Source organism: Macaca thibetana, chromosome 7 (assembly GCF_024542745.1).
Source record: "Macaca thibetana thibetana isolate TM-01 chromosome 7, ASM2454274v1, whole genome shotgun sequence".
In the NCBI taxonomy this organism is placed as follows: Eukaryota; Metazoa; Chordata; class Mammalia; order Primates; family Cercopithecidae; genus Macaca; species Macaca thibetana.
The window spans coordinates 83,661,083-83,682,777 of NC_065584.1; the positions used below are offsets into that span (position 1 = coordinate 83,661,083).

At 51.4% G+C, this 21,695-nt stretch overlaps 2 protein-coding genes across 11 annotated transcripts in view; one reads left to right on the plus strand and one right to left on the minus strand.

The window, feature by feature from the left end:
* The window catches only part of NRL (neural retina leucine zipper), a 76,052-nt gene that overhangs the window by 52,021 nt on the left and 2,336 nt on the right, over nucleotides 1–21,695 (plus strand). Inside the window, exons 2-3 of one of the 7 annotated variants that reach the window (XR_007727307.1) lie at nucleotides 9,662–9,777; nucleotides 9,981–10,129. The exons of 2 other annotated variants lie outside the window; for them this stretch is intronic. The gene's annotated coding sequence lies outside the window, so the exon portion shown is untranslated. Of the gene's footprint in view, nucleotides 1–1,615; nucleotides 1,799–9,661; nucleotides 9,778–9,980; nucleotides 10,130–11,296; nucleotides 11,620–19,377; nucleotides 20,344–21,695 lie in introns of those variants that run through there. 4 more of the 7 variants (XM_050797521.1, XM_050797520.1, XM_050797524.1 and 1 more) reach the window with 4 other exon arrangements.
* PCK2 (phosphoenolpyruvate carboxykinase 2, mitochondrial) lies at nucleotides 651–11,776 on the minus strand. Of its 4 annotated transcripts, none has more exons than XM_050797454.1 (11): nucleotides 10,561–10,678; nucleotides 9,969–10,048; nucleotides 7,684–7,929; nucleotides 6,398–6,582; nucleotides 6,107–6,310; nucleotides 5,548–5,735; nucleotides 5,066–5,228; nucleotides 4,573–4,791; nucleotides 1,898–2,035; nucleotides 1,523–1,618; nucleotides 651–1,266 (listed from the first exon to the last, which is right to left on the minus strand). In XM_050797454.1, the coding sequence occupies exons 4-11, from the start codon at nucleotides 6,453–6,455 to the stop codon at nucleotides 812–814; spliced, it is 1,521 nt and encodes a 506-aa protein (XP_050653411.1). In that variant the 5' UTR covers nucleotides 6,456–6,582; nucleotides 7,684–7,929; nucleotides 9,969–10,048; nucleotides 10,561–10,678; the 3' UTR covers nucleotides 651–811. The 4 variants fall into 4 exon arrangements, with proteins under 4 accessions (XP_050653411.1, XP_050653410.1, XP_050653409.1 ...); XM_050797453.1 differs by lacking the exon at nucleotides 10,561–10,678 and adding an exon at nucleotides 10,380–10,514; XM_050797452.1 differs by lacking the exons at nucleotides 9,969–10,048; nucleotides 10,561–10,678 and adding an exon at nucleotides 11,580–11,776.

The following is a 21,695-nucleotide window of genomic DNA, read 5'->3' on the forward strand; positions in this document are numbered from 1 at the left end:
AGCCACTTCACTGGAGAATGGGGTTGTAGAGGCTTCTGCAATCTAAGTGGGAGATCAGGAATTTTAGGCCTGGGGGCTGTACTGAACAGCTTGCTCAGGCCCTCACCATTTTTTTTTTTTTTTTTTGAGATGGAGTCTCTCTCTGTCACCCAGGCTGGAGTGTGCAGTGGCACGATTTTGGCTCACTGCAAGCTCTGCCTCCTGGGTTCACACCATTCTCCTGCCTCAGCCTCCCAAGTAGCTAGGACTACAGGCACCCGCCACCACGCCTGGCTAATTTTTTTTTTTTTTTTTTTTTTTTTGGTATTTTTAGTAGCTACAGGGTTTCACCATGTTAGCCAAGATGGTCTCAATCCCCTGACCTCGTGATCCGCCCACCTCAGCCTCCCAAAGTGCTGGGATTACAGGCATGAGCCACGGCGCCGAGCCTCACCTTTTTTTTTTTTTTTTAAGAACTCGGGACATAGAGTGGATAGTGCCTTCTCCCAGCAATTCCTATGTCTGTGACCCAGTGCTAGAGCTGCCTGTAAAACAGATCTTTGGTTGTGCTGGGCTGTGCTTCTTCCAGGGGCTGGAAGAAGATTGTGAGATTGGTGTTAGAGGGAAGCCTGTGAAGATAGGTGGGAAATGAAAACAGCACAAATCTTGTGTAAAATAGATAAGCATCTCTTATTATTGGACAGTCTTTGTGGGAAGGTCTATGGCACATAGAAGATGTTAATTAATATCAAATTGCTAGTATTTTCTGCAAGGTGACTTCCCTATTCCCAGATGAGGGTGCTATGTCCTCTTGCTAGACCACAGCCTCAGGTCACATTTTGTGCACACGTCTTTCCAGGGCTTCAAGCTCAGCCAACACCTCTTTGGGCAGATCCTGGTTGACCTGCTCTGTTAGGTAGCTCCGAATGTCACGAACCTCCTGTTCCCAAAAATCCTTGGGGAGGGAGAACAGCTGAGTGGTGTCTATAGCTCCGAGGCCACTGAGATCCAAGGCTCCCTCCTTTGGCACCAGCCCAATGGGTGTCTCTCGGGCACTGTCCTCCCCCTCTAACCGCCGGCAGATCCAGTCTAGCACCCGAGCATTCTCCCCAAAGCCTGGCCACAGGAAGTGCCCTGCCTCGTCACGCCGGAACCAGTTGACATGGAAGATACGGGGCAGCTGGGCCCCCTTGCGCCCCTCCATGCTCAGCCAGTGTTCCAGGTAGTGCCCAAAGTTGTAGCCAAAAAAGGGCCGCATGGCAAATGGGTCGTGCATGATGATCTTCCCTAGGGAGGGGAGCAAGATGGGTAAGGAATCTTCCTTCTCACTGGAGAAGGGAAGGGCACCCTGCACCCAGTTGGAAGAAGCTGTGAAAGGCTCATGGTTCTGGCATATCTTCAGGGATGGGGAAAAGATAGAAGTGGGAAGAGGTGGAGCCATATCAGACTCCAGGGGTGGACAAAAGGAAGGTCTGGCTCAGGAAGGGAGAGAGGAAGTGCTGTGTGTGCACAGAGGAGAGGGAGGAATGGCGAGGGTGCTCACCTTTGTGTTCTGCTGCAGCAGTGGACTCAGAGCGCATGGCACTGCCCACAAACACCCCATGACGCCAGTTGAAGGCCTCGTATACCAGGGGTACCCCTAGATCACCAATGAACAGAGTCACAGGCAGCCCTTTTCTTTGGACCCTCACTCCAGCCCTTCTGGTGAGCTTGACTGGTACTGTCTCTCCTAGGACCTTGGCTATCCCATTTTCAGACCCTTTGCCTCCTCCCAAGTTTGCATTCACCAGGGGAGAACTCTGGAGACAGACAGCTACAGGTAAGATGCAGGCCGAGGCTCTGGATCAGAGGGAGGGAGGTAGACCCTGATACAGACATAGCCCTTTTGCCAAGAACATGGAGCTCACATGTTGTTTACCTTTGGGTCTGCGGCCACCAAAGATGATGGCGTCAATGGGGACACCCTCTGGGGCCTCCCAGGCTGGGTCCATGATGGGGCACTGGCGAGCCGGGGCACAAAAGCGAGAGTTGGGATGTGCACAGGGCTCCTTGTCACCTGGCAGAGGAAATACAAACACTATTATTTCCAAGGTCATGTCGACCCCCAACACACACATATATGGGCACACATTCTTGCAGGGTTCTTTTTTTTTTTTTTTTTTTTTTGTCTCATCAGCTGCCTAGAACTTTGTGTGATAAGGAGCAGAGAGAAGGGAGCCAGGGCATCTCCAAAAGCTCAGGTTATTTAGCCATGAAGGTGCTGCCAGCTGAGCTATGTGAGAAAAGAGTGGGAGAGGAATTGGGGTTTGGCAGCACACTAATGTTTGTGCCAAGCTACTGGCACTTGGCACTGACCAGGGCTCAAGGGAATGGGGTTAGATATAGGCATAAGGTTATAATAATTTTTCCCCCAGAAACTATTTCGTTATTTGCGAGATTATTATTTAAATACCCAAACCTAAAGCAAAAACTGAGAATGTCAGCTTAGTACCTCAGACAATTGACTTTCCATCAGCAAACTGGGGAAGACAGACTCTCCTAAATTACCAAAATGCAAACAGGAATTTATTTTATCTTTTTATTTTTGAGGTGGAGTCTCGCTCTGTTGCCCAGGCTGTAGCGAGCGCAGTGGCGCAATCTCAGCTTACTGCAACCTCCGCCTCCCGGGTTCGAGCAATTCTCCTGCCTCAGCCTCCCCAATAGCTGGGATTACAGGCACCCACCACCATGCCTGGCTGATTTTTTTGTATTTTTAATAGAGATGGGGTTTCACCATGTTGGCCAGGCTGGTTTCAAACTCCTGACCTTAGGTGATCTGCCCACCTCGGCCTCCCAAAGTGCTAGGATTACAGGGGTGAGCCACCGCACCTGGCCTGATTTTATTTTATTAATTAATTAATTTATTTGTGAGACGGAGTTTCACTCTGTCGCCAGGCTGGAGTGCAGTGGCACGATCTTGTCTCACTACAACCTCTGCCTCCTGGGATCAAGCGATTCTCCTGCCTCCTGAGTAGCTGGGATTACAGGCGTGAGCCACTGTGCCCAGCTAATTTTTGTATTTTTAGTAGAGATGGGGTTTTGCCATGTTGCCAGCCTGGTCTCGAACTCCTGACCTCAGGTGATCCACCCACCTCAGCCTCCCAAAGTGCTGGGATTATAGATGTCCACCCAGCAAGGAATTGATTTTAAAGCTAACAAAATGCTGGAGATTTCCCTGCCCTGCTTAGACCCTGATGAAGTGATAGGGCTTGAAGAACAGAGATAGGGATATCACATGGGTAGGGATAACCTTAGGAGCCCAGGTCATACTTGGCACCTTCAGGTGTCCTGGAGAGGGATTGGGACTAAGTCAGTGGCACATGTATGAAGCACCACTGTGTGGCCCCTGAGTGGACACATCCCCTTCTCTGCTGGAGGTTGCTGGTTAGACATGGGGGGTGAGGAAGCCATGGGGCCCAGATCCCCACTCTGTCCCATCCCCAGCTTCTGCCTCCCATCGCAGATAAGAGCCATCCTTCATCAGCACCCAGTGCAGGACCCTAACACAGGGTATTGTTCTGGGAATTGAAGCTGGGGACAAGGTGCCTTAGTTATGCCCCCGAATCTGGAGATGATGAAAGGGTTGGGGAACTAGCCTGTGGGGAAAGATGAAAGTTTCTTGGATTTCTCAGTTGGGTGGGAAGGCTGAGAGGGGCTTAATGATGGTGTTAGTAAAAATAAAGGGTGATTAGATGAGGCAAGGAGGGTGACTGCTAGGCCAGCCTGGCAAACCTGAATATAGGCTTCAGTGACCACAAGGCCACCCTCCCCTCCCACACTTTTCTTTGCCCCCGCCTTGGTGTCTGGACTGCCTGACTGCAGAAGGCCATGGAAAGAATACTGAAGGTCCAGAGTGCAGGGCCGAGGGAAAGGTGGGACTCCCAGGCACCCGGGGTAATGACAGGATTCAGAAACTAGCTTCTGGGAAAGACTCAAGCACTGACCTAATTTTGTTTATAGGAAGGGATTGGGGTGAATGCTTTGGAGGGACAGGGGAAGGGTGAGGGTAACAATACTGACCTTTAGACGGTGGTTATTATACAGGGGACAGTGGGAGCCAAGTGGCAGGAGGACAGTCGGAGCAGAGGAGGCAGGTTTCCCTTTTCCTAATGGGTCAAACTTTATGGATAGTGCTTGGAGCCCAATACCTTCTGTAACAATGTTCAAAAGTCCTTCCTTTTCCTTTCATTAAAAAAATCAGCCTGTATTTATTATTGAGAGTCTACTGTGTGTTTGTCAGTGTGCTAAACCCTTTTTATGCACTCTTTAATCCTCCAACAACCTGATGATATAGGTACTATCACAACTACCTTCATTCAACTGATGTGGAAACTAAAGCTTAGAGGTTGAGCAACTTAGCCAGATCACAAAACCAGTGACTGGTGGAGTTGGGACATGAACTGAGATTTTGCCTGGGACTGGAAACTGCAGACGTTCATGACTTCTGTGCCTCCTAGCAGTCCTAGAAGATGGCTGGAGGTCGTGGAGAAGGCTTTTCCACCATTAAGGTGCTGAGGCCTGGAGGCTGTGCCACACCTTCCCTACTGCACATACCAGGTTTCCAGGGTTTGCCCAGCCAGGAAGTCACAGTAACACCAGGTGGAAGAGGCTGGTCAATGCCCTCCCAGTACACGCCACCATCGCTGGTCTCAGCCACGTTGGTAAAAATAGTGTTACTCTGGATTGTAGCCATGGCGTTGGGATTGGTGGTGGCAGAGGTACCAGGGGCAACCCCAAAGAAGCCGTTCTCAGGGTTGATGGCCCGGAGTCGACCTGTTAGAAGAAGTGAAAGAAAGGAAGGACCAAACAAGGAAAACTTGAGATGTAAGACCAAAGAAGGTCCTGCTCCACCCCTCCCTGTCCTGAGATGGACCCAAGATCTGATGAGGAAAGGCTGTCTCTAGGGTGGCTGGGCTGCCAGAGGAATGGAGCAGGGTTGGGTGTTCAGGAAACTTTCTCACTGACAAAGTCACTGTGAACACTAAAGAGGAGACCTCGAGGCTCTCACAAGAGCCAGAACCAAGAGTGTGATCTGAGGGTCCCTCACCTTCACTGTCAAACCTCATCCAAGCAATGTCATCCCCCACACACTCCACTTTCCAGCCTGGCAGTGCGGGCCGCATCATGGCCAGGTTGGTCTTGCCACAGGCACTGGGGAAGGCGGCTGCCACATAGCGCTTCTTCCCTGCAGGGCTGGTGATGCCCAGGATCTGTGCATTGGGGAGAGAGGGAATAAGAAAGAGGTCACCAAAGGTCAGGGCATGGTCTTCATGGGGAAGGACAGCTAGGGTTTAACAGGGAGGACCAATGTTTATTCACTATATAGGTGACTGCCCTGCCATTAGGCCTGGGTGAGTGGCAGGGGAAACCCCAACATTCAGCAGCCTGAGGCCAAAGTTTTGGGCCTTCAAGTAGAGTCCCTGCCCACCAGCCTGGCACCTGGCAGGAGGGAGGTGAGGCTGAGGCACTGGCTAGGCCCCACCCCTGCCCCGTCCCCAGCAGCTGCCCTGCTCCTCACCAGGCCCTCACCAGCATGTGCTCTGCCAGCCAGCCCTCATCCCGGGCCAACCGAGAGGCGATGCGCAGGGCAAAGCACTTCTTGCCCAGCAGGGAGTTGCCACCATAGCCGCTGCCGAAGGAGACGATCTCCCGCTGGTCAGGCACGTGGCCAATCAGGGTTTTCTCTGGGTTGCACGGCCACTGGCTCACCGGCTCCCCTGGGGACAATGGGGTCATGGGGCTGCTGGCAGCAGCATCGCGAACTGGGGTGTCAGGGGCCAGAGGGATCAGGGATTGGCAAGAGAGACACTTGGGAGCAGTAGCAGCACCAAGAGGTGGCTGAGGCCCCCCACCTCATAATAACCATCAGCTTTTGTGCCCCTATTCTTGGACACGGACTTTTCTCAATCTTGTGCAAAGTACTCTGCAAACACAGCCTCACACCTCCGCTGGGACTGTTGCTCTGGATCTTGGGAATTAGGTTGCCAGAGAGGACAGGTTCTTAGGGTCTGTGGAGAAGTAGGACTTGGGATTTCCTCCGAGTACAAGAAGGCCTCTGTGTCCCCCTTGGGGCAGAGCAGGTGCTTACCTTGTCCTGTCAGGGGCTGGCCCACGGAGTGCAGACACTTGACAAAGTCACCATCTCCCAGGGCCTGAAGCACGGGCGTCCCCAGTCGGGTCATAATACGCATGCTTGCCACCACGTAGGCTGAGTCAGTGAGCTGCACCCCAATGCGGGACAGCGGGGAGCCCACAGGACCCATGCTGAATGGAAGCACATACATGGTGCGGCCTGTGGAGGAAAGCATCCCCTGGATGAAGGGTTCCAAACCTGTTCATATCTTCCATGCCCCTGCCACTCTGTCCCTGCCCTGGTTACCCTGCATGCAGCCTGGAAACCTCTCATCCACAGCTCGCTGGAAATCAGCTGGGGACATCCAGTTGCCCAGCTGCCCACGGGCCCCACCAGCTGGGAGAGGTACCGTGTCCCGCTGAGAAGGAGTTACAATCACCGTCTTGCTCTCTACTCGTGCCACATCCTTGGGGTCTGTGCGGGCCAGCCAGCTGGGGGAGAGCGTACTGTCAGGAGGTTTCCCTTGTCCCTAGACCCACTTTTTCAAGTCCACCTTTGACTCCAGGTCTTCTGTTGGCCTTATTTTTCCCCACCCAATCACATCTCAGGCCCTTCCTCCAGACTTTGCCCCATCTAAGGGGTGTTTCCCCAAGGTCTCAGCCCTCTGGGGGTCTCTGCCCCTGGCAAAATCTCCCTGAACTGGTGAGAAAAAAAAAAAAAGCAAAGGATCTATTTATGTCAGCTTCTTCATTTAGCATTAAAATAAAATACAAACTACAAACCAGACCAGGCACGGTGGCTGACGCCTGTAATCCCAGCACTTTGGGAGGCTGAGGTGGGTGGATCATTTGAGGTCAGGAGTTTGAGACCAACTTGGCCAACATGGTGAAACCCTGTCTCTACTAAAAATACAAAAATCAGCTGGGCGTGGTGGCGCATGCCTGTAATCCCAGCTACTCGGGAGGCTGAGGCAGGAGAATTGCTTGAACCTGGGAGGCAGAGGTTGCTGTGAGCTGAAATCATAGCCACTGCACTCCAGCCTGGGTGACACAGTGAGACTCCGTCTCAAAAAAAACAAAAAACAAAAAACAAAAAAAAAAACAGTTTCTTTTTTTTGAGACAGAGTTTCGCTCTTATTGCCCAGGCTGGAGTGCAATGAAGCGATCTCGGCTCACTGCAACCTCTGCCTCCTGGGTTTAAGTGATTCTCCTGCCTCAGTCTCCCAAGTAGCTGGGATTACAGGCGTGCGCCACCATGCTGGGCTAATTTGTGTGTGTGTGTGTGTGTGTGTGTGTGTGTGTGTGTGTGTGTGTGTGTGTGTGTATATATATTTTTTTTTTTTGTAGAGATGGGGTTTCTCTATGTTGGTCAGGCTGGTCTCAAACTCCCGACCTCTGGTGATCCACCTGCCTTGGCCTCCCAAAGTGCTGGGATTATAGGCATGAGCAAATCCCAGTTTCTGAGTCCGTTTACCCCAAAGCTCTCATTCTTGTTCATTCCATTAGGATGTTCTAGTTAAGTTGATTATGTCTTGGTGAACCCAAAGTGGCCTCAGTGCACCTATCTTGCAGGTTGTGGAGCCCAAGGCTTACCAGTTATTGTACTTGGGGAGCTTTCGGATGAGGCCCTGCTGCTCCAGCAGGGTCAGTGTGGCAGTATTCTCAGCCTCAGTTCCATCACAGATGTGGATGCCCTCTGGTTGGCACAGGCGGGCACTGTGCTCTACAAAATCTTGAACGCCAGTGGGAAGCTGACCCAGATCTCCACTAAGCACTCGCAGAGTCTGGATGCTACGGCATGATGGCCAGCCTAAGGGGCTCAGCCCATGCCAGCTAAGCCTACAGGAGAAACAGGGAAGCAATGAGCTAGCTGCTGTCATCGAGGGTGGACGGGGTGGGTGGTGGGGAGACAGAAAGCTTGGGCTGTTGCAGCCTGCTAAAACATGTCTGCATGCAGGGACCATGAAGAGCATGTTGCAGTTGGTGTGTGGGATGTGTTCAGGACACATGTACCTTGTAGCCTTCATGAGGCTTGAGGAGGGTGTCTCCTAGTCAGTTAGGGACAGATATGGCCAAATGAGCAAAAAAGGCACATGCCTGGCTGTGTGGAAGTGTCCATGTAGGCATGCTGATGTTACTGCATGTGTAGCCCATGCCCATGTTTAACTGTTTAAACAATGTTTAGAAATGAGTAGGGGGATGGCTGGGCATGGTGGCTCATGCCTGTAATCCCAGCACTTTGGGAGGCTGAGGCAGGTGAATCACGAGGTGAGGAGATCAAGACCATACTGGCCAACATGGTGAAACCCCATCTACTAAAAATACAAAAATTAGCCGGATGTGGTGGCGTGTGCCTGTAGTCCCAGCTACTCAGGAGGCTGAGGCAGGAGAATCGCTTGAACCCGGGAGGTGGAGGTTGCAGTGAGCCGAGATTGTGACACTGCACTCCAGCCTGGGCAACAGAGCGAGACTCTGTCTCAAAAAAAAAAAAAAAAAAAAAAGAGTAGGGGCCTTTGGCCCAAGTGTCAAGAAGCTGGGCCCAGGTGACAACTTCATGTGTCTGGTGTTTGAAGCCTCATCCATTTTATTTCCGTTTTCGAGTGTAGTTTTTTATAAGTTAAAATGGCAACTGTTTTTATTCTTTCCTTCTGGTGTGTATGCTGTAAGACTATGAAAGCCCCAAGCAAAGGTCCCAGTCTTTGCAGTGCCAGGTTTCTAGATGAGGACTCTTGCACAGAGAATAGGTGACTGGATGCTGGGCTTCCAGGCCCTGATCTGCTGCTGCCCACTTGGACCAACAATGATTGCGTAAAATGTTGCCCTCGGGTAAGTATTTTTGAACTGTGCGGAAGGTTGACCACTGGGGAATGAGTGTCACTGGCTGGAGTTCATGGGCTTAATTCTTAGGAGGTCAGCGTCCTATTGTCTGTCCTCTCATGGCCCTGGGGGAGAGAGAAGCAAGGTCTGCTCTGATTGGCCTGGACCCAAGGTGGAGTAAGCCTGAGAGAGCAAAGGCCATGAGAAGGATGTTACTCTCCTCCTCTACCAAGGCCTCGCCCATCAGAAACTGCCCCCACACCCAGGACCGCGTGACTCCGTGCTTCCCCTGGCTCTCCTTCCTAGAGGCCACATGCCTAGAGAGCTTTGGTGTTGGTGGGAGGGTGAAACAGCAGCCTGCTGGCAGCTGGGACTCAGAGGGTGTTAGCCTGGGGAAGGGAGAAAGCTCAGAGCATGGATGCGGGAGCTTGAGTCTGGCTGGGGTAGAAGCTGGGGTGGTTTCCGCTAAAGCAGGATAGATGAACAGTGTGGCCCCAGGGGCAGGGGAGGAGGGCTACTGGGACCTGGGTCTGTTCCTGCCTCAGAGGGAAGTTCTCCCTGAGCATTAATCTTCAAGACACACATCCTTGAGGAGAGCCTCTCTCCAGTTGGAGCCTCGCTCACGTTCTCTCTTGTGAAGCCCCCACACCCTCCTACAGCCCCCTAAGTGGGACCTTTCCTTCAAAGACTACCCACAAGGGCTGCCCACGTGGAACGGGCTGTGCGAGAGATGTGGGTCACTTCCGACTCTGAGACAAAAGCTGAGAAGAGAGGCCTCAGAGAATAAATAGAAAGGAGACTAAGAGGAGGAGCAGACGAACAGGACGAGCCTGGGGGCTCCAGGCCTGGACAGAGGAAGAAGCCAGCTATGTAAGAAACGAAGGCAACTTGGCACCCTCCTCCCACCTTGCTTGCCTCCCTCTCCTGGCCCCAGGTCCCTCGGGCTGCCCTGGACTTCCCGCCAGGTTCCAGTCCTTCCAGTCCGGGAAAGGCCGGGAATGGATGTTTAACCTTCCATCTTCTTTAAGGGGTCTGAGCTCAGTCTCCCGGGGCTCACGTACCCTTGTCCCCAGGGCCCTGCTGCCTCTCGAAGTACCCTGGGGCGCTGGCCGGGAGCCCGGTAGAGGTCCGAGGGAGGTATCTGGGAAGGAAAGGAGGATATGCGGAGACCCGACTCAGCAGAGACGAGCGAGGAGGGAGAGGAAGTTCTGAGAGTGACAGACAGAGATCGCGCGGTCGGAGGCGAGCGAGGCAGAGAAGGGGAGGTGCGGGCGGAAACGAGGAGCACCGGCCGGCTGCCCTCCCAAGAGACGCACGGCGCGGGAGGCTGGACCCACAGCAGTCGCCCCTGCCCGCCTCCACCTAGGACGGGAAACCTGGCGGAGGCTGAGAGCAGGGGAGCGCCACTGGCAGCCCCGAGGGGGCGAGCGCAGCGGAAGGTGCGGGTGGGCCCCGGGCCGGGGGTCACTCACCGCAGGCCGGGGCGGTACAATGCGGCCATGGCACCTGGGCAGGGGCTGCGGGGTGGCCACGGAACCGAGCGGAGCCGGGGAGATATGGAAGGCGGGGAAGGAGGGAGCGCGGCGAAGCGAGCCACAGCAGAGGCTGGCGGGAGGCGCTTAAAAAGGAGGGGGGCAGGCGCGGGGGCGGAACCTGGTAGGGCTGGCGCGAGATTTCCTCCGCCCTGCCAGCAGGCTGGCTCCCTCGGCCTTGGGGCTCCAGGCCCCAGGTCAGCCCAGCCACCGCCCCAACCTCTGCCTCCCAACCGCCAAACCCACCTCTCCCATTGGAGGACTGGGTCCACCCTTCGGCCCCCGACTTTGAGGTCCCGCCCCCATCCGCCACCGCCCTACCCGCCGCACATGATGTAACTTTGAGGACTCTTGCTCCCCGGAGAGACACTAGGTGGCAAACAAGCTAGGAACGAGGGGCGAGGCCAGGGGCGGGAGGCCAAAGGGCCAGACGTCTAGAAGTTAGGGGGTTGGGCATTGCCTTTTCAGTTCCTCCTCCTAGGGACCCGACGCCCTGAGCCCTGGGCCTTTCTGTATTCCAAGTGCCCAATGCCAAGGTCCACTTAGTTCCCAACTCCTAAATCCCCGCTTCTCCTCCTGATCAAGGCTCCTTTCTGTCTTACTGTGAAATGGTGGAGGCTCTCCACCCCGAGTCTCTTCCTTGGTCCTCTGATCTGGTCATTCTCCTGCCCTGGCACACACCCCACCCCCAACGGAGTCTTACTCTGTCACCCAGGCTGGAGTGCAGTGGTGGATCTCGGCTCACTGCACACTCCGCCTCCTGGGTTCAAGCAATTATCCTGCCTCAACCACCAGAGTAGCTGGGATTACAGGCGCCCGCCACCACACGCGGCTAATTTTTTGTATTTTTTGTAGAGATGGGGTTTCTCCATGTTGGCCAAGCTGGTCTCCAACTCCTGACCTCGTGATCCACCCGCCTCAGCCTCCCAAAGTGCTGGGATTACTGGTGTGAGCCACCACGCCCGGCGTGGTCATTCTTTCTCTCCACAATCCAATGAGGAAATGCATCTGCTCACCCAGCTACCACCGTAAGGTCCTCAGGTGATTTCTCAAGCTATATCTCCATTCAGACATCTCTCTCCAACCTGAGACCACTGGATATCACCCACAATGCTATATAGCACCTCAAACTCAGCTTACCTATGATGGGTGTCTGCTCAGCATCCACTCCTCCATTCTGGTAATAGCACCCTGATTTTCTTCTGGGGAACCATCCCCTCAGTCTGTATTGTCATGTGGGTCTTATGTCACCCCTCTTGGGGGTAGGCTTGCAGTTTAGCCAACTTTTGTGTTCCTCACTCTGGCCACAGCAATCAGGGATGTTCAAGGATGGGCATGAGATCCCTCTCCGGGACTTTTTCTGAAAACTTTGGAAGTGAGCTATTTCTGCTGAGTTGCTGAGCTGGTAGAATATAAACCTGGAGCTGCTGGGTATTAGCTTGGCACTGCAAAGCAGGAACCTGTCTAAGAAGCCAGCCTAGAGGAAGCACAGCAGGGAGATGGCAAGCAATGAATTCCTGATTTCAGTTATAGGAATCGATGCATTTCTTTTCTTGCTCAAGCTAATTTTAATTGGAGTTCTGCCACTTGCAACAGAAACAATCTTGATTCTCAGATTTTTTGGTGTTCTATGCTGGAACATAGTGGGATAATGAGAGCTAGTCTCCAGCTATGGGCTTGCTGCTGGTCCCTGTCTCTTCCTCCTCAGGCTGTAGCCTATACTCAACCTCAGGTATATGTATTTGGATCTCTTTCCCCCAGTCCGTAGATCCAAACTCTGTCCACACTTACCCAGCTGCAAACAGATGCCTCTTGGCCACCCTTTGGGCCTAAAGGTGTGCACACTGGTGGCAGCATGGTTGACCTGAAGGTCATCTTGTTCTCCATAATCCTGCACTTGCTCTCATGGTTTCCTACCTCAGCAAATGGCACCATCATCTGTCCAATTGCCCCAAAGGGAATCAGTCTAGACTATTCTTATCCTCCATAGCTAATCCGATGCCAGGACCTTTGGATCTGTACTTCTCAATTAGCTCTCAAGTCTGTAACTATCCCCATGGCCAGGGCCTTAGTTCAGGGCGTATCTCTCACCTGGCTTCAGGTGATAGCTTCTTTTTTTTTTTTTGAGACGGAGTCTCGCTCTGTCGCCCAGGCTGGAGTGCAGTGGCCGGATCTCCGCTCACTGCAAGCTCCGCCTCCCGGGTTCACGCCATTCTCCTGCCTCAGCCTCCCGAGTAGCTGGGACTACAGGCGCCTGCCACCTTGCCCAGCTAGTTTTTTGTATTTTTTTAGTAGAGAGGGGTTTTCACCGTGTTAGCCAGGATGGTCTTGATCTCCTGACCTCGTGATCCGCCCGTCTCGGCCTCCCAAAGTGCTGGGATTACAGGCTTGAGCCACCGCGCCCGGCCTCAGGTGATAGCTTCTAAGGCACTTCTTGGACTCCTGCCTCTCCAAACACCAACCCCTCTCCCAACCAAGCGACTCCCCACACTGTGCATGCAAATCCACTTGGAAAGTGAAGAGAGAAGAATAATGTTTATGGTATGGACAGTAAGTGCCAGGCTCTGTGTCAGCAACTCTGCATGCATAATCTCATTCCGTTTCACAACTATATTTTACACATGTGGACACAGGCTTAAAGAGTCATTTGCTCAAAGTCACACAACTGGTTAGCAGGAGAAATGGAATCTGAATCCAGATCTTTCTGACTAATTACCAAGTCCCCCTCTCCCTGTAAATCCTATACTGTCCCCTTGATTTACCATTAAAAATTAGATCATATCACTCTTAGGCTTAAAATCTCTTCAAGGCTCTTTCCGTCACATGATATCTTATGTCCTTCATAATCTGACTCCTATTTATCTAATGTTGTCACCCCCACATCCCCACTTGCCTCCTTTTCTCCTACGTATTGAACTCTGAAGTTTCCAGAGCACTTCTGTGAACTTTTTCTGGACATCTGCACTCAAATTAAACACACACCAGCCTCGCCAACATGGTGAAACCCTGTCTCTACTAAAAATACAAAAATTAGCTCGGTGTGGTGGCACACGCCTGTAGTCCCAGCTACTCAGGAGGCTGAGGCAGGAGAATTGCTTGAACCCGGGAGGCAGAGGTTGCAGTGAGCCAAGATCGCACCACTGCATTCCAGCCTGGGCGACAGAGCAAGACTCTGTCATACACACACACACACACACACACACACACACACACACACACACGCCTTTTCTGTTCATCCCTTAGAATGAACATCTATTTCATCTGTGTTGCTTCTATCCCATGTATATGCCTATATTTTTGTACTTATCACACTTTACTATACTGTAGTTACTTTTATATCTCTGTAATCCTCACTAGAGTGATGATTTCAGTCTTTTTTTCCTAGTTCCTAGCAGTACCTGGCCTATAATAGGCACTTAATAAAAGTTGGTTGAATAAAAGAATGAATGAGTGCCATGTTTCTGAATCATTCTTCCTCACCATTACTTTCTTCTCTAGCTTTAGGCAAATGGAGCAAGGGGCTCATGTGCGGATTTCCTTGCACTGCTCATTTCCCCTTATCTGCCACACACTTTTCTTTAGTTCCCTGCCAGGGGAGCCTAGACCACCAGCTGGCCCCATGTCCAAGGAGTACCACCAGGGGGCAGAGTGTGACCAGCCTTGCCCTGATCTGCACTGTCCTCCCTGGGGCCTCTGGGTTCATCCTTGAAGTCTCATAGCCCCCGAGTAGTGGATGCTGTGGTGTGCAGCCCAGATTCCCCCTTCAGGATCATGGTGCTCATTGTTCCAGCTGCTGAGTGTTGGCTGCTGATGGCTCACAGCTGAGTACTTCCTTGAGCACTATCTGTGGCCAAAGGGAGCTGTCTCACCAAATGCAATGCCTGCTTCCTGGGGGCAGAATGTATCCAATGAATGGTTGTTACAAAGTACAGAGGCCTAGCCCTTTGCCTCAGTTTGGGACAACTCTGAAGGTCCATCCCAGTCCCAGAGCTCTTTAGGCTCAGCTGATTACAGCTGCAGTGCCATTCAACTGTTCCCTCTCTCCAGTCCTGCTACTCTCACTTTCTTCGAAAGGCTCCCTGCCCCCCGCCCAATAAACCACTTGCAAACAAGGTTCTGTCTCAGAGTGTGCTTCCAGTTGCAGATACTCCCCAGGCTCAACTTGGTTATGGCATTAGTCCTCTAATCTGACTCCTAGTTCATTGTTGCCTTCCTCCACAAACACAAAGTGCTGACATACGTGATCCTTTCGAACACAAATCTGATCACATCATGTCTCTACTGAAAATGCTTCAGTAGCTTCTCCCTGCTCTTAGAATAAAGCCCAAACCCTTAATGTGACCTCCCAGGCTCTGCATGATCTGGCCCCTGCTGACTTCTCCAGCTTCACCTATCACTGTTCTTCCCACCTTCCAGGCTTTCTACTCTCTGGCTACATGGATCTTTTCTCAGTTTTGTGAGCATGTCTACCTCTTTCCTGCCTCAGAGTCTTTGCATATGTTGTTTCTGCAGCCTGGAATTCCCACCCTGTCCACACCTCCAGGCAGGGTCACTTCTTATTCACCTGACTAGTCTTGGTTTAACATGACTTTCTTAGGCAACCTGTCCCTGTGATCCATCCCCTCTGGCCTTGTATTAGAGTATGTCTTCACGGAAAAAAATTTCATAGCACCCTGCCCTTCTTCATAGCACATTCATCTCTGTTTAGATGGTTTGTTGTTATGTAGACACATCTCTAACACATGTAGGACCTGCGGCAAGAGTACAAATAGAGGCCCTCAAACCTTGTGTTTAAATATTTAAAATGGGCTGGGTGTGGTGGCTCATGCCTTGTAATCCCAGCGCTTTGGGAGGCAGAGGCTGGAGGATCACTTGAGACCGGGAGTTTAAGACCAGCCTGAACAACATAGTGAGACTTCTTCTCTACAAAAAATAAAAAATTAGCCAGGCATGGTGGTGTGCGCCTGTAGTCCCAACTGCTTGGGAGACTAAGGTGGGAGATAGCTTGAGCCCAGGAGTTCAAGGCTGCAGTGAGCTATGATTGCACCACTGTACTCCAGCCTGGGTGACAGAGTGAGATCTTGTCTCAAAAAAAAAAAAAAAAAAAAAAAAAAAAAAAATTAAAATGTATAACTCAGGGTGGGGCGCAGTGGCTCATGCTTGTAATCCTAATGCTTTGGGAGGCTGAGGCGGGTGGATCACTTGAGGTCAGGAGTTCGAGACCAGCCTGGCCAACGTGAAACCCTGTCTCTACTACAAGTACAAAAATTAGGGCAGGTGCAGTGGCTCACGCCTATAATCCCAGCACTTTGGGAGGCCGAGGTGGGCGGATCACGAGGTCAGGAGATTGAGACCATCTTGGCTAACACGGTGAAACCCCATCTCTACTAAAAATACCAAAAAAAATTAGCTGGGCATGGTGGTGGATGCCTGTAGTCCCAGCTACTCAGGAGGCTGAGGCAGGAGAATGGCGTGAACCCAGGAGGAAGAGCTTGCAGTGAGCCGAGATTACGCCACTGCACTCCAGCCTGGGGAACAGAGCAATACTCTGTGTCAAAAAAAAAAAAAAAAAAAAATTAGCTGGGCATGGTGGTGCATGTCTGCTACTCAGTAGGCTAAGCCAGGAGAATCACTTGAACCCAGGAGGCAGAGGTTGCAGTGAGCCGAGATCACACCACTGCATTCCAGCCAGGGTGACAGAGCTGTCAAAAAAAAAAAAAAAAGTATAACTCAGGCTAACAAACTGTTACACAAAATATATTCTGTTCTACCTTGACAAATATATTGACAAATATATACTTCACAGTGGCCTGGAAGGCCAGGTTCAGATTTGTATTTTATTTGGAATCCTCAGGGTTCTGCACCAGAATGTGGTAGTGTAGGGGAATGTAGTTTTGGCCACTGGCCCTCAGCTGGGCCCACTTTGCCTCCCACCCCTGACACCATCTTGGACTGCAAGGGGCCTTGTATGAAACCATGTGGACCTCCCATCAGACCATCCCAAGTCTGTCCACAGCCTCCTGCAAGTGGCTGCCCCTTGTCTACCCTTTGACCTTGAAATGTGTGAACCAGTCATGTGGTCCAGTTGTGGGAGGATAAACTCAGGCAAGAGGTTCATGTGGGCCCTAGGAGTGGGCTCGGGCCTTTTGGACAGGGAATGCTTAGCTATCTGGAGTGTGGTCCTGAGAGAATTAAGGTATGGGCAGAGGAGAGTTGGACTTCTCACCCATGTGGTGGGACATAGTCAGAGGAGGGCCAGAGTGGAGCCTTCTAAAGCACAGGGCCCAGGGCAGGGGCCACTCCTGCCTGGGCCTAAGGACAATAATTTATTTATTATTATTATTTTTTGAGACAGGGTTTCTTTCTGTCTCCAAAGCTAGAGTGCAGTGGTGCCATCATGGCCCACTGCAGCCTTGACCTCCCCAGGCTCAGGTGATCCTCCCACCTCGGTTTTTGTATTTTTAGTAGAGGCAGGGTTTTGCCATGTTGCCCAGGCTGGTGTCAAAGTCCTGGGCTCAAGCGATCCACCCGTCTTGGCCTTCCAAAGTGCTAGGATTACAGGCGTGAGCCACTGCACCCAGCCAAAGGGCAATAATTTGATGTTTCTCTGTTTCATCAGTCTGTAAGTTTCTTGAAGTCAGGGCTGGTATCAGTCTAAGTTACTGAGGAGTTGCTAATGTCTTACTTAGGGTGTGGTGCAGAATAGGTGTTTAATATGCATTTGTCAAATGAATGTAGAAGGTACACCAAGAAGAGGTTGAGGATTTGGATCTATTACTAAAGATCTAGATACCATGAGCCAGAACTAGGAATGAGAACCAGTCTTTCAGGGTTCCAAAAATGAGAGTGCAGGACAGAGGAGAGGAGGGTAGCATCCTGAAAGGCTGACTGTTTCATCTTCTCTCCTTCCTCTTCATTTTCTACCCCACTCCTGCGGGCCCTTTGCCTGCCTGCCCCTCTTTCCCCATGGTCCAATATCACTCCATCCATATCTTGCTACCTTTCTGTCCTTTGGCCACTGCTCTTCCTCTGTGGCCTATCGATGTGTCTGTTTCTTTGTATTGGTGTCTAGCTCTTGGTCCCCAAGAACTCTTACTGTTCTAGTCCTTGTTCCTCTCCACCCCTCCTGTTGTCCCCTACTCCCTTCTTGGTCCTATTCTGGAAGACCTCCTCTCTTTACCCATCTCTTCCATGTGTCTACGTCTTTCTGTCTCCTTTAATCCAAATCCCCATGGAGCCCCTGACTTGTCCTGTCTTCTATCTCACATCTACACCTACTACCTCCTTAGTCTCCTTCCTCTATTCTATTATTCCCGGAGTCATGCTGGCTTCATCTTTTTCATTCCTATTTTCCTGTCTCCAGGTGTCCTTGAGCCTGTGAGTCTCAGTATTCATTTCTCAGTCTCCAGTGGATACGGGAGATGGGCTCTGCTTTCTGGGTCCCCAATGACTGCCACAGACTCTCCTCTCCATGCCCTTGGTCCTTTCCTCTAGCCCAGACTGGGGCCAACCCTCACTCCCCCAACTCCTTTCCCTGGTTTAGTGGTGCCTGGTCTGAGCCCCAAGCAGCTCAACTCGCCTGAGCTTGTTTAGTCTGACTCCCTTAGCCCGTTAGCAGCTTAGCCCTCCCACCTCTCCTTTGAGCCCTCCAGTAAACAAGAGGATCAGTGCAGACCTGACAGCTGCTGGTTGGGGGCAAGTGTCTGGCCAGGCCAGAGCAGGCATGAAAAAGGGGCTGCACTCAACATTTCCCATTCCTTCTTCAACCAGGGAAATTGTAGAGTCTCTTTCCTTGGTGTCCACTTTAGAGAGCTACATTCCATAGGCATGGGTGTGGGGTCCTGCCTCTCCATGATCCTTATTCCCATTTTGTGGTTGGTTCCTAGGCCTTAGGCTTTTTTATTCTTTTGAGAAAGCAGCAGTAGATCCAGACAGTCACACAGAGAAGCCTGAATGGTGACAATGGTTTCTGCTCCTTAAAACAGACACCCAGGTGTGGGAAAAGAGTGATGTCATCTGATCTAGGTTTTCCAATATGTGTATGGAAAGCGTGGTAGGAGAGACCACATACACAAGTACAGACATATACACATGCCTCCCTAGGGAAGCTGGGTAGACTGTAGGCATTCTGTGCGGTTCTCAAACTTTCTTTCTTTTCTTTTCTTTTTTTTTTTTGAGTTGGAGTCTCTCTCTGTTGCCTAAGCTGGAGTGCAGTGGCGCGATCGCAGCTCACTGCAACCTCCGCCTCCCAGGTTCAAGCGATTCTCCTACCTCAGTAGGAGTAGCTGGCATTACAGGTGCCTGCCACCATGCCCAGCTAATTTTTGTATTTTTTAGTAGAGACGGGATTTCACCATGTTGGCCAGGCTGGTCTTGAACTCCTGACCTCAAGTGATCCACCCACCTTGGCCTCCCAAAATTCTGGGATTGCAGGCCTGCACCACTGTGCCTGGCCTTTAAACTTTCAAGCATGTCAGACTTGCTGGAAGGGCCTTAAAACACAGATTTCTCGGCTCCACCCTAGAGTTTCTGACTTAGTAGATTTAAGGTGAGACCAGATAACATGTATTTCTAGCAAGTTCCCAGGTGATATGGATGTTGCTGCTCTGGGGACCACACTTCAGAAACCACCATCTTAGATAATCTGTATCTGCCAGCTCTTCCCCAACATCTAAGGCTGGGACCAGGTTAAGTTTTATAAGTGATGACCTTTGGGATCTGATGGACACCCAGGCCTCTGTGTTGAGAAAGAGGACCTATTAACCTCATGGGAGTATTTGGGTGGCCTCAGAAGGTAGGGAGTGGCCTTTAACTCCATAGACCCTATTTAAACAGCTTCGGACAGGTTTAAACATCTCCTTGGATAATTCCTAGTATCCCTGTTCCCACTCCTACTCAGGGATGATAGCTCTAAGAGGTGTTAGGGGATTAGGCTGAAAATGTAGGTCACCCCCCAGCCATCTGGGAACTAGAATGAGTGAGAGAGGAGGAGAGAGGGGCAGAGACACACACAGGGAAAAGGTGAGAGAAAGCAGAGGGCATGTGAGGCCAGTCACAAAAGTGTCTCTGATGGACTGGTGGTGATTAGATTTCAGTGTCCCTTGAGGCCCAGAAGGAAGGAACAGAGTTCCCTGTTCTCCTTTCTCCTACTCCTTCTCCCAAGCTGGGCTGCCTGTCCTGGGGCTGGATCAGCAAGAATGGGAGAGACAAAATATGGGATGGTCAAGTCCTGGAGATCCTCTGTGGGAAAAGTTGCTTTCCTTTCTGATGCAACGGCTATGAGGGGCATAAGACCAGTCAGCATGAAGGTGGGGCAGAGGCAGAAATGTGAGGATTCTTGAAAATAGGACACAGACCCAATAGGCCAGGTGAGAGTGGGCCTGGGAGAGCTTATAGTCTCCAAAGACAGACGAGGGGCTGCAGGGTCTTGGAAGGTGGGGGTCCTGGGAGTTTGTCTGGCCTTCTTTTTCCAGTCCCAGGCTATGCATGACTAGGGCTGAGGGTTGTGTTCACATGGAGGTGTGGTGTTTGAGACCCATGTGACTGTCCGAACTGGGAAACTGAGCACTTGGGAGTCGGATCATCAGTGAGGAGCTTTGTTGGGGAAGATGCCCCCTTTCCTTCTTTGAGAATAAACATACTTGTACTCTCCTCTCTCTCCATTTCCCCCAACCCCAGGCCAATAAGATATGCAAATGATCTCCTTACCTCATTGGTTGGAGGCCCCAGGACCACAGATGACCTCAGAGAGCTGGCCCTTTAAGAATGCCCTTTGGGCTCTGTGCCCACAGCCCCCCGGAGCTGAGCAGAGGCACCAGGCCCTGCTCCATGGAGCCTTCAGTCTCCTGGGAAGCTGTGCCTGTCTGGCTCTGGCATTGACCACATCCTCTCTGCCATTTCTAAAGTGAGTATATCCAGGGCCTACCTCGGTGCCAGGCCACTCACCTAGAACCCCCTCTTTCAACACCTGCTCTTTGTTGTCTGTTTTCAACAATCCTCAGACTTTGGTACCTTACTCCATTGCCACCCTGACTGGCCTGTGTCCCTCACTGCTCTCACATCAGAAAGATAAACAACCTTCCCCACTACTCCTTCTGTACATCCAATTCTTTCTGGATACCTCTCTCAGTGTCTCACCATCTCCTTTCTGCCAAGACCCAGTTCCTTTAATCTGTGTCTGTTTCCATCCCCTCTGTCCTCTCAAGGGTGACAGGTTCCACAGAGAGGGCAACAACCCTGCCCTGGAACAGGAAGAGAGAGGCCTGGGTCTTACTCTTGCCTCTGTGGGTAGAGCCTGGGGGTCAGAGATGTGGTTGGAAAGAGGGCTACCTAGGCTTGGGGAATCAAGAAGGAGCTGAAGTCTAAGCCCTGGGGATGAACACTCCCTGCCGCACACCTTCTGGGGATGGGGTGGGAGTTACTGGAATTGGGAGCTGGACTAGAGCTTGAACTTCAAGGCTGGGAAGGGTATCTGAGGCCACCCAGCCAGAAGTTCCTCAGGTGAACATGTGCCCCATGGTTGATAACAGACAGGAGAGCTCCTTGGTGACATAAGTTGAGGACACTTTTTGTTGAACTTGAACAGATGGTTTACTAAAGGATCGCTCAGGTTAATATGCTCTTGTGCTATGTGAATCTGTAAGAGGTGAGGATAGGAGGCAACATTTCTCAAAATTATCTGAGCACAGACCTCTTCTTGGGTGTTCCAGAGAACACTCTTTGGTGTATGTTACAAAGTCTAACTGCTCTCATTGAACAGAACGGAAAACGGGTCAGAAGGGTGAAGGTGATCTGCTCAAGTTCACACAACATAACAAGTTGTGAATAGAAGAAGGAAAATCAGTCTTGGTCGGTTCCCCTTGGAGAGACTGGCCTTGAGAAAAGATGGTGGCCAGGTGATCCTGATCTTTCTAGAACTAATTCTTGGACCTTTCTTTTTTCCATATAAAGCCTCTTGCCCCTACAAAAGGGATTCATTGATTGATTAATCCATGGAACAAATGTACACCGAGGGGCTTCTATAGGCAAGACACTTCCCTGAGTGCTTTGAGAGACAGAGAGGTATAACAACACATTATCCTTGTATTTTAAAATTCACAGCATACATGCCTTCCCACTGTCCTAAAATATACACTCACTCTGTCACAGTTAATTAAGCAATTTTAAAAAATGGCTTGGAAGTGGAATGATGCCTCTTGAGATGACAGACCTCTCGGCATGTCTCAGCACTAGGGTTGGGAGTACTGCCATACTGCT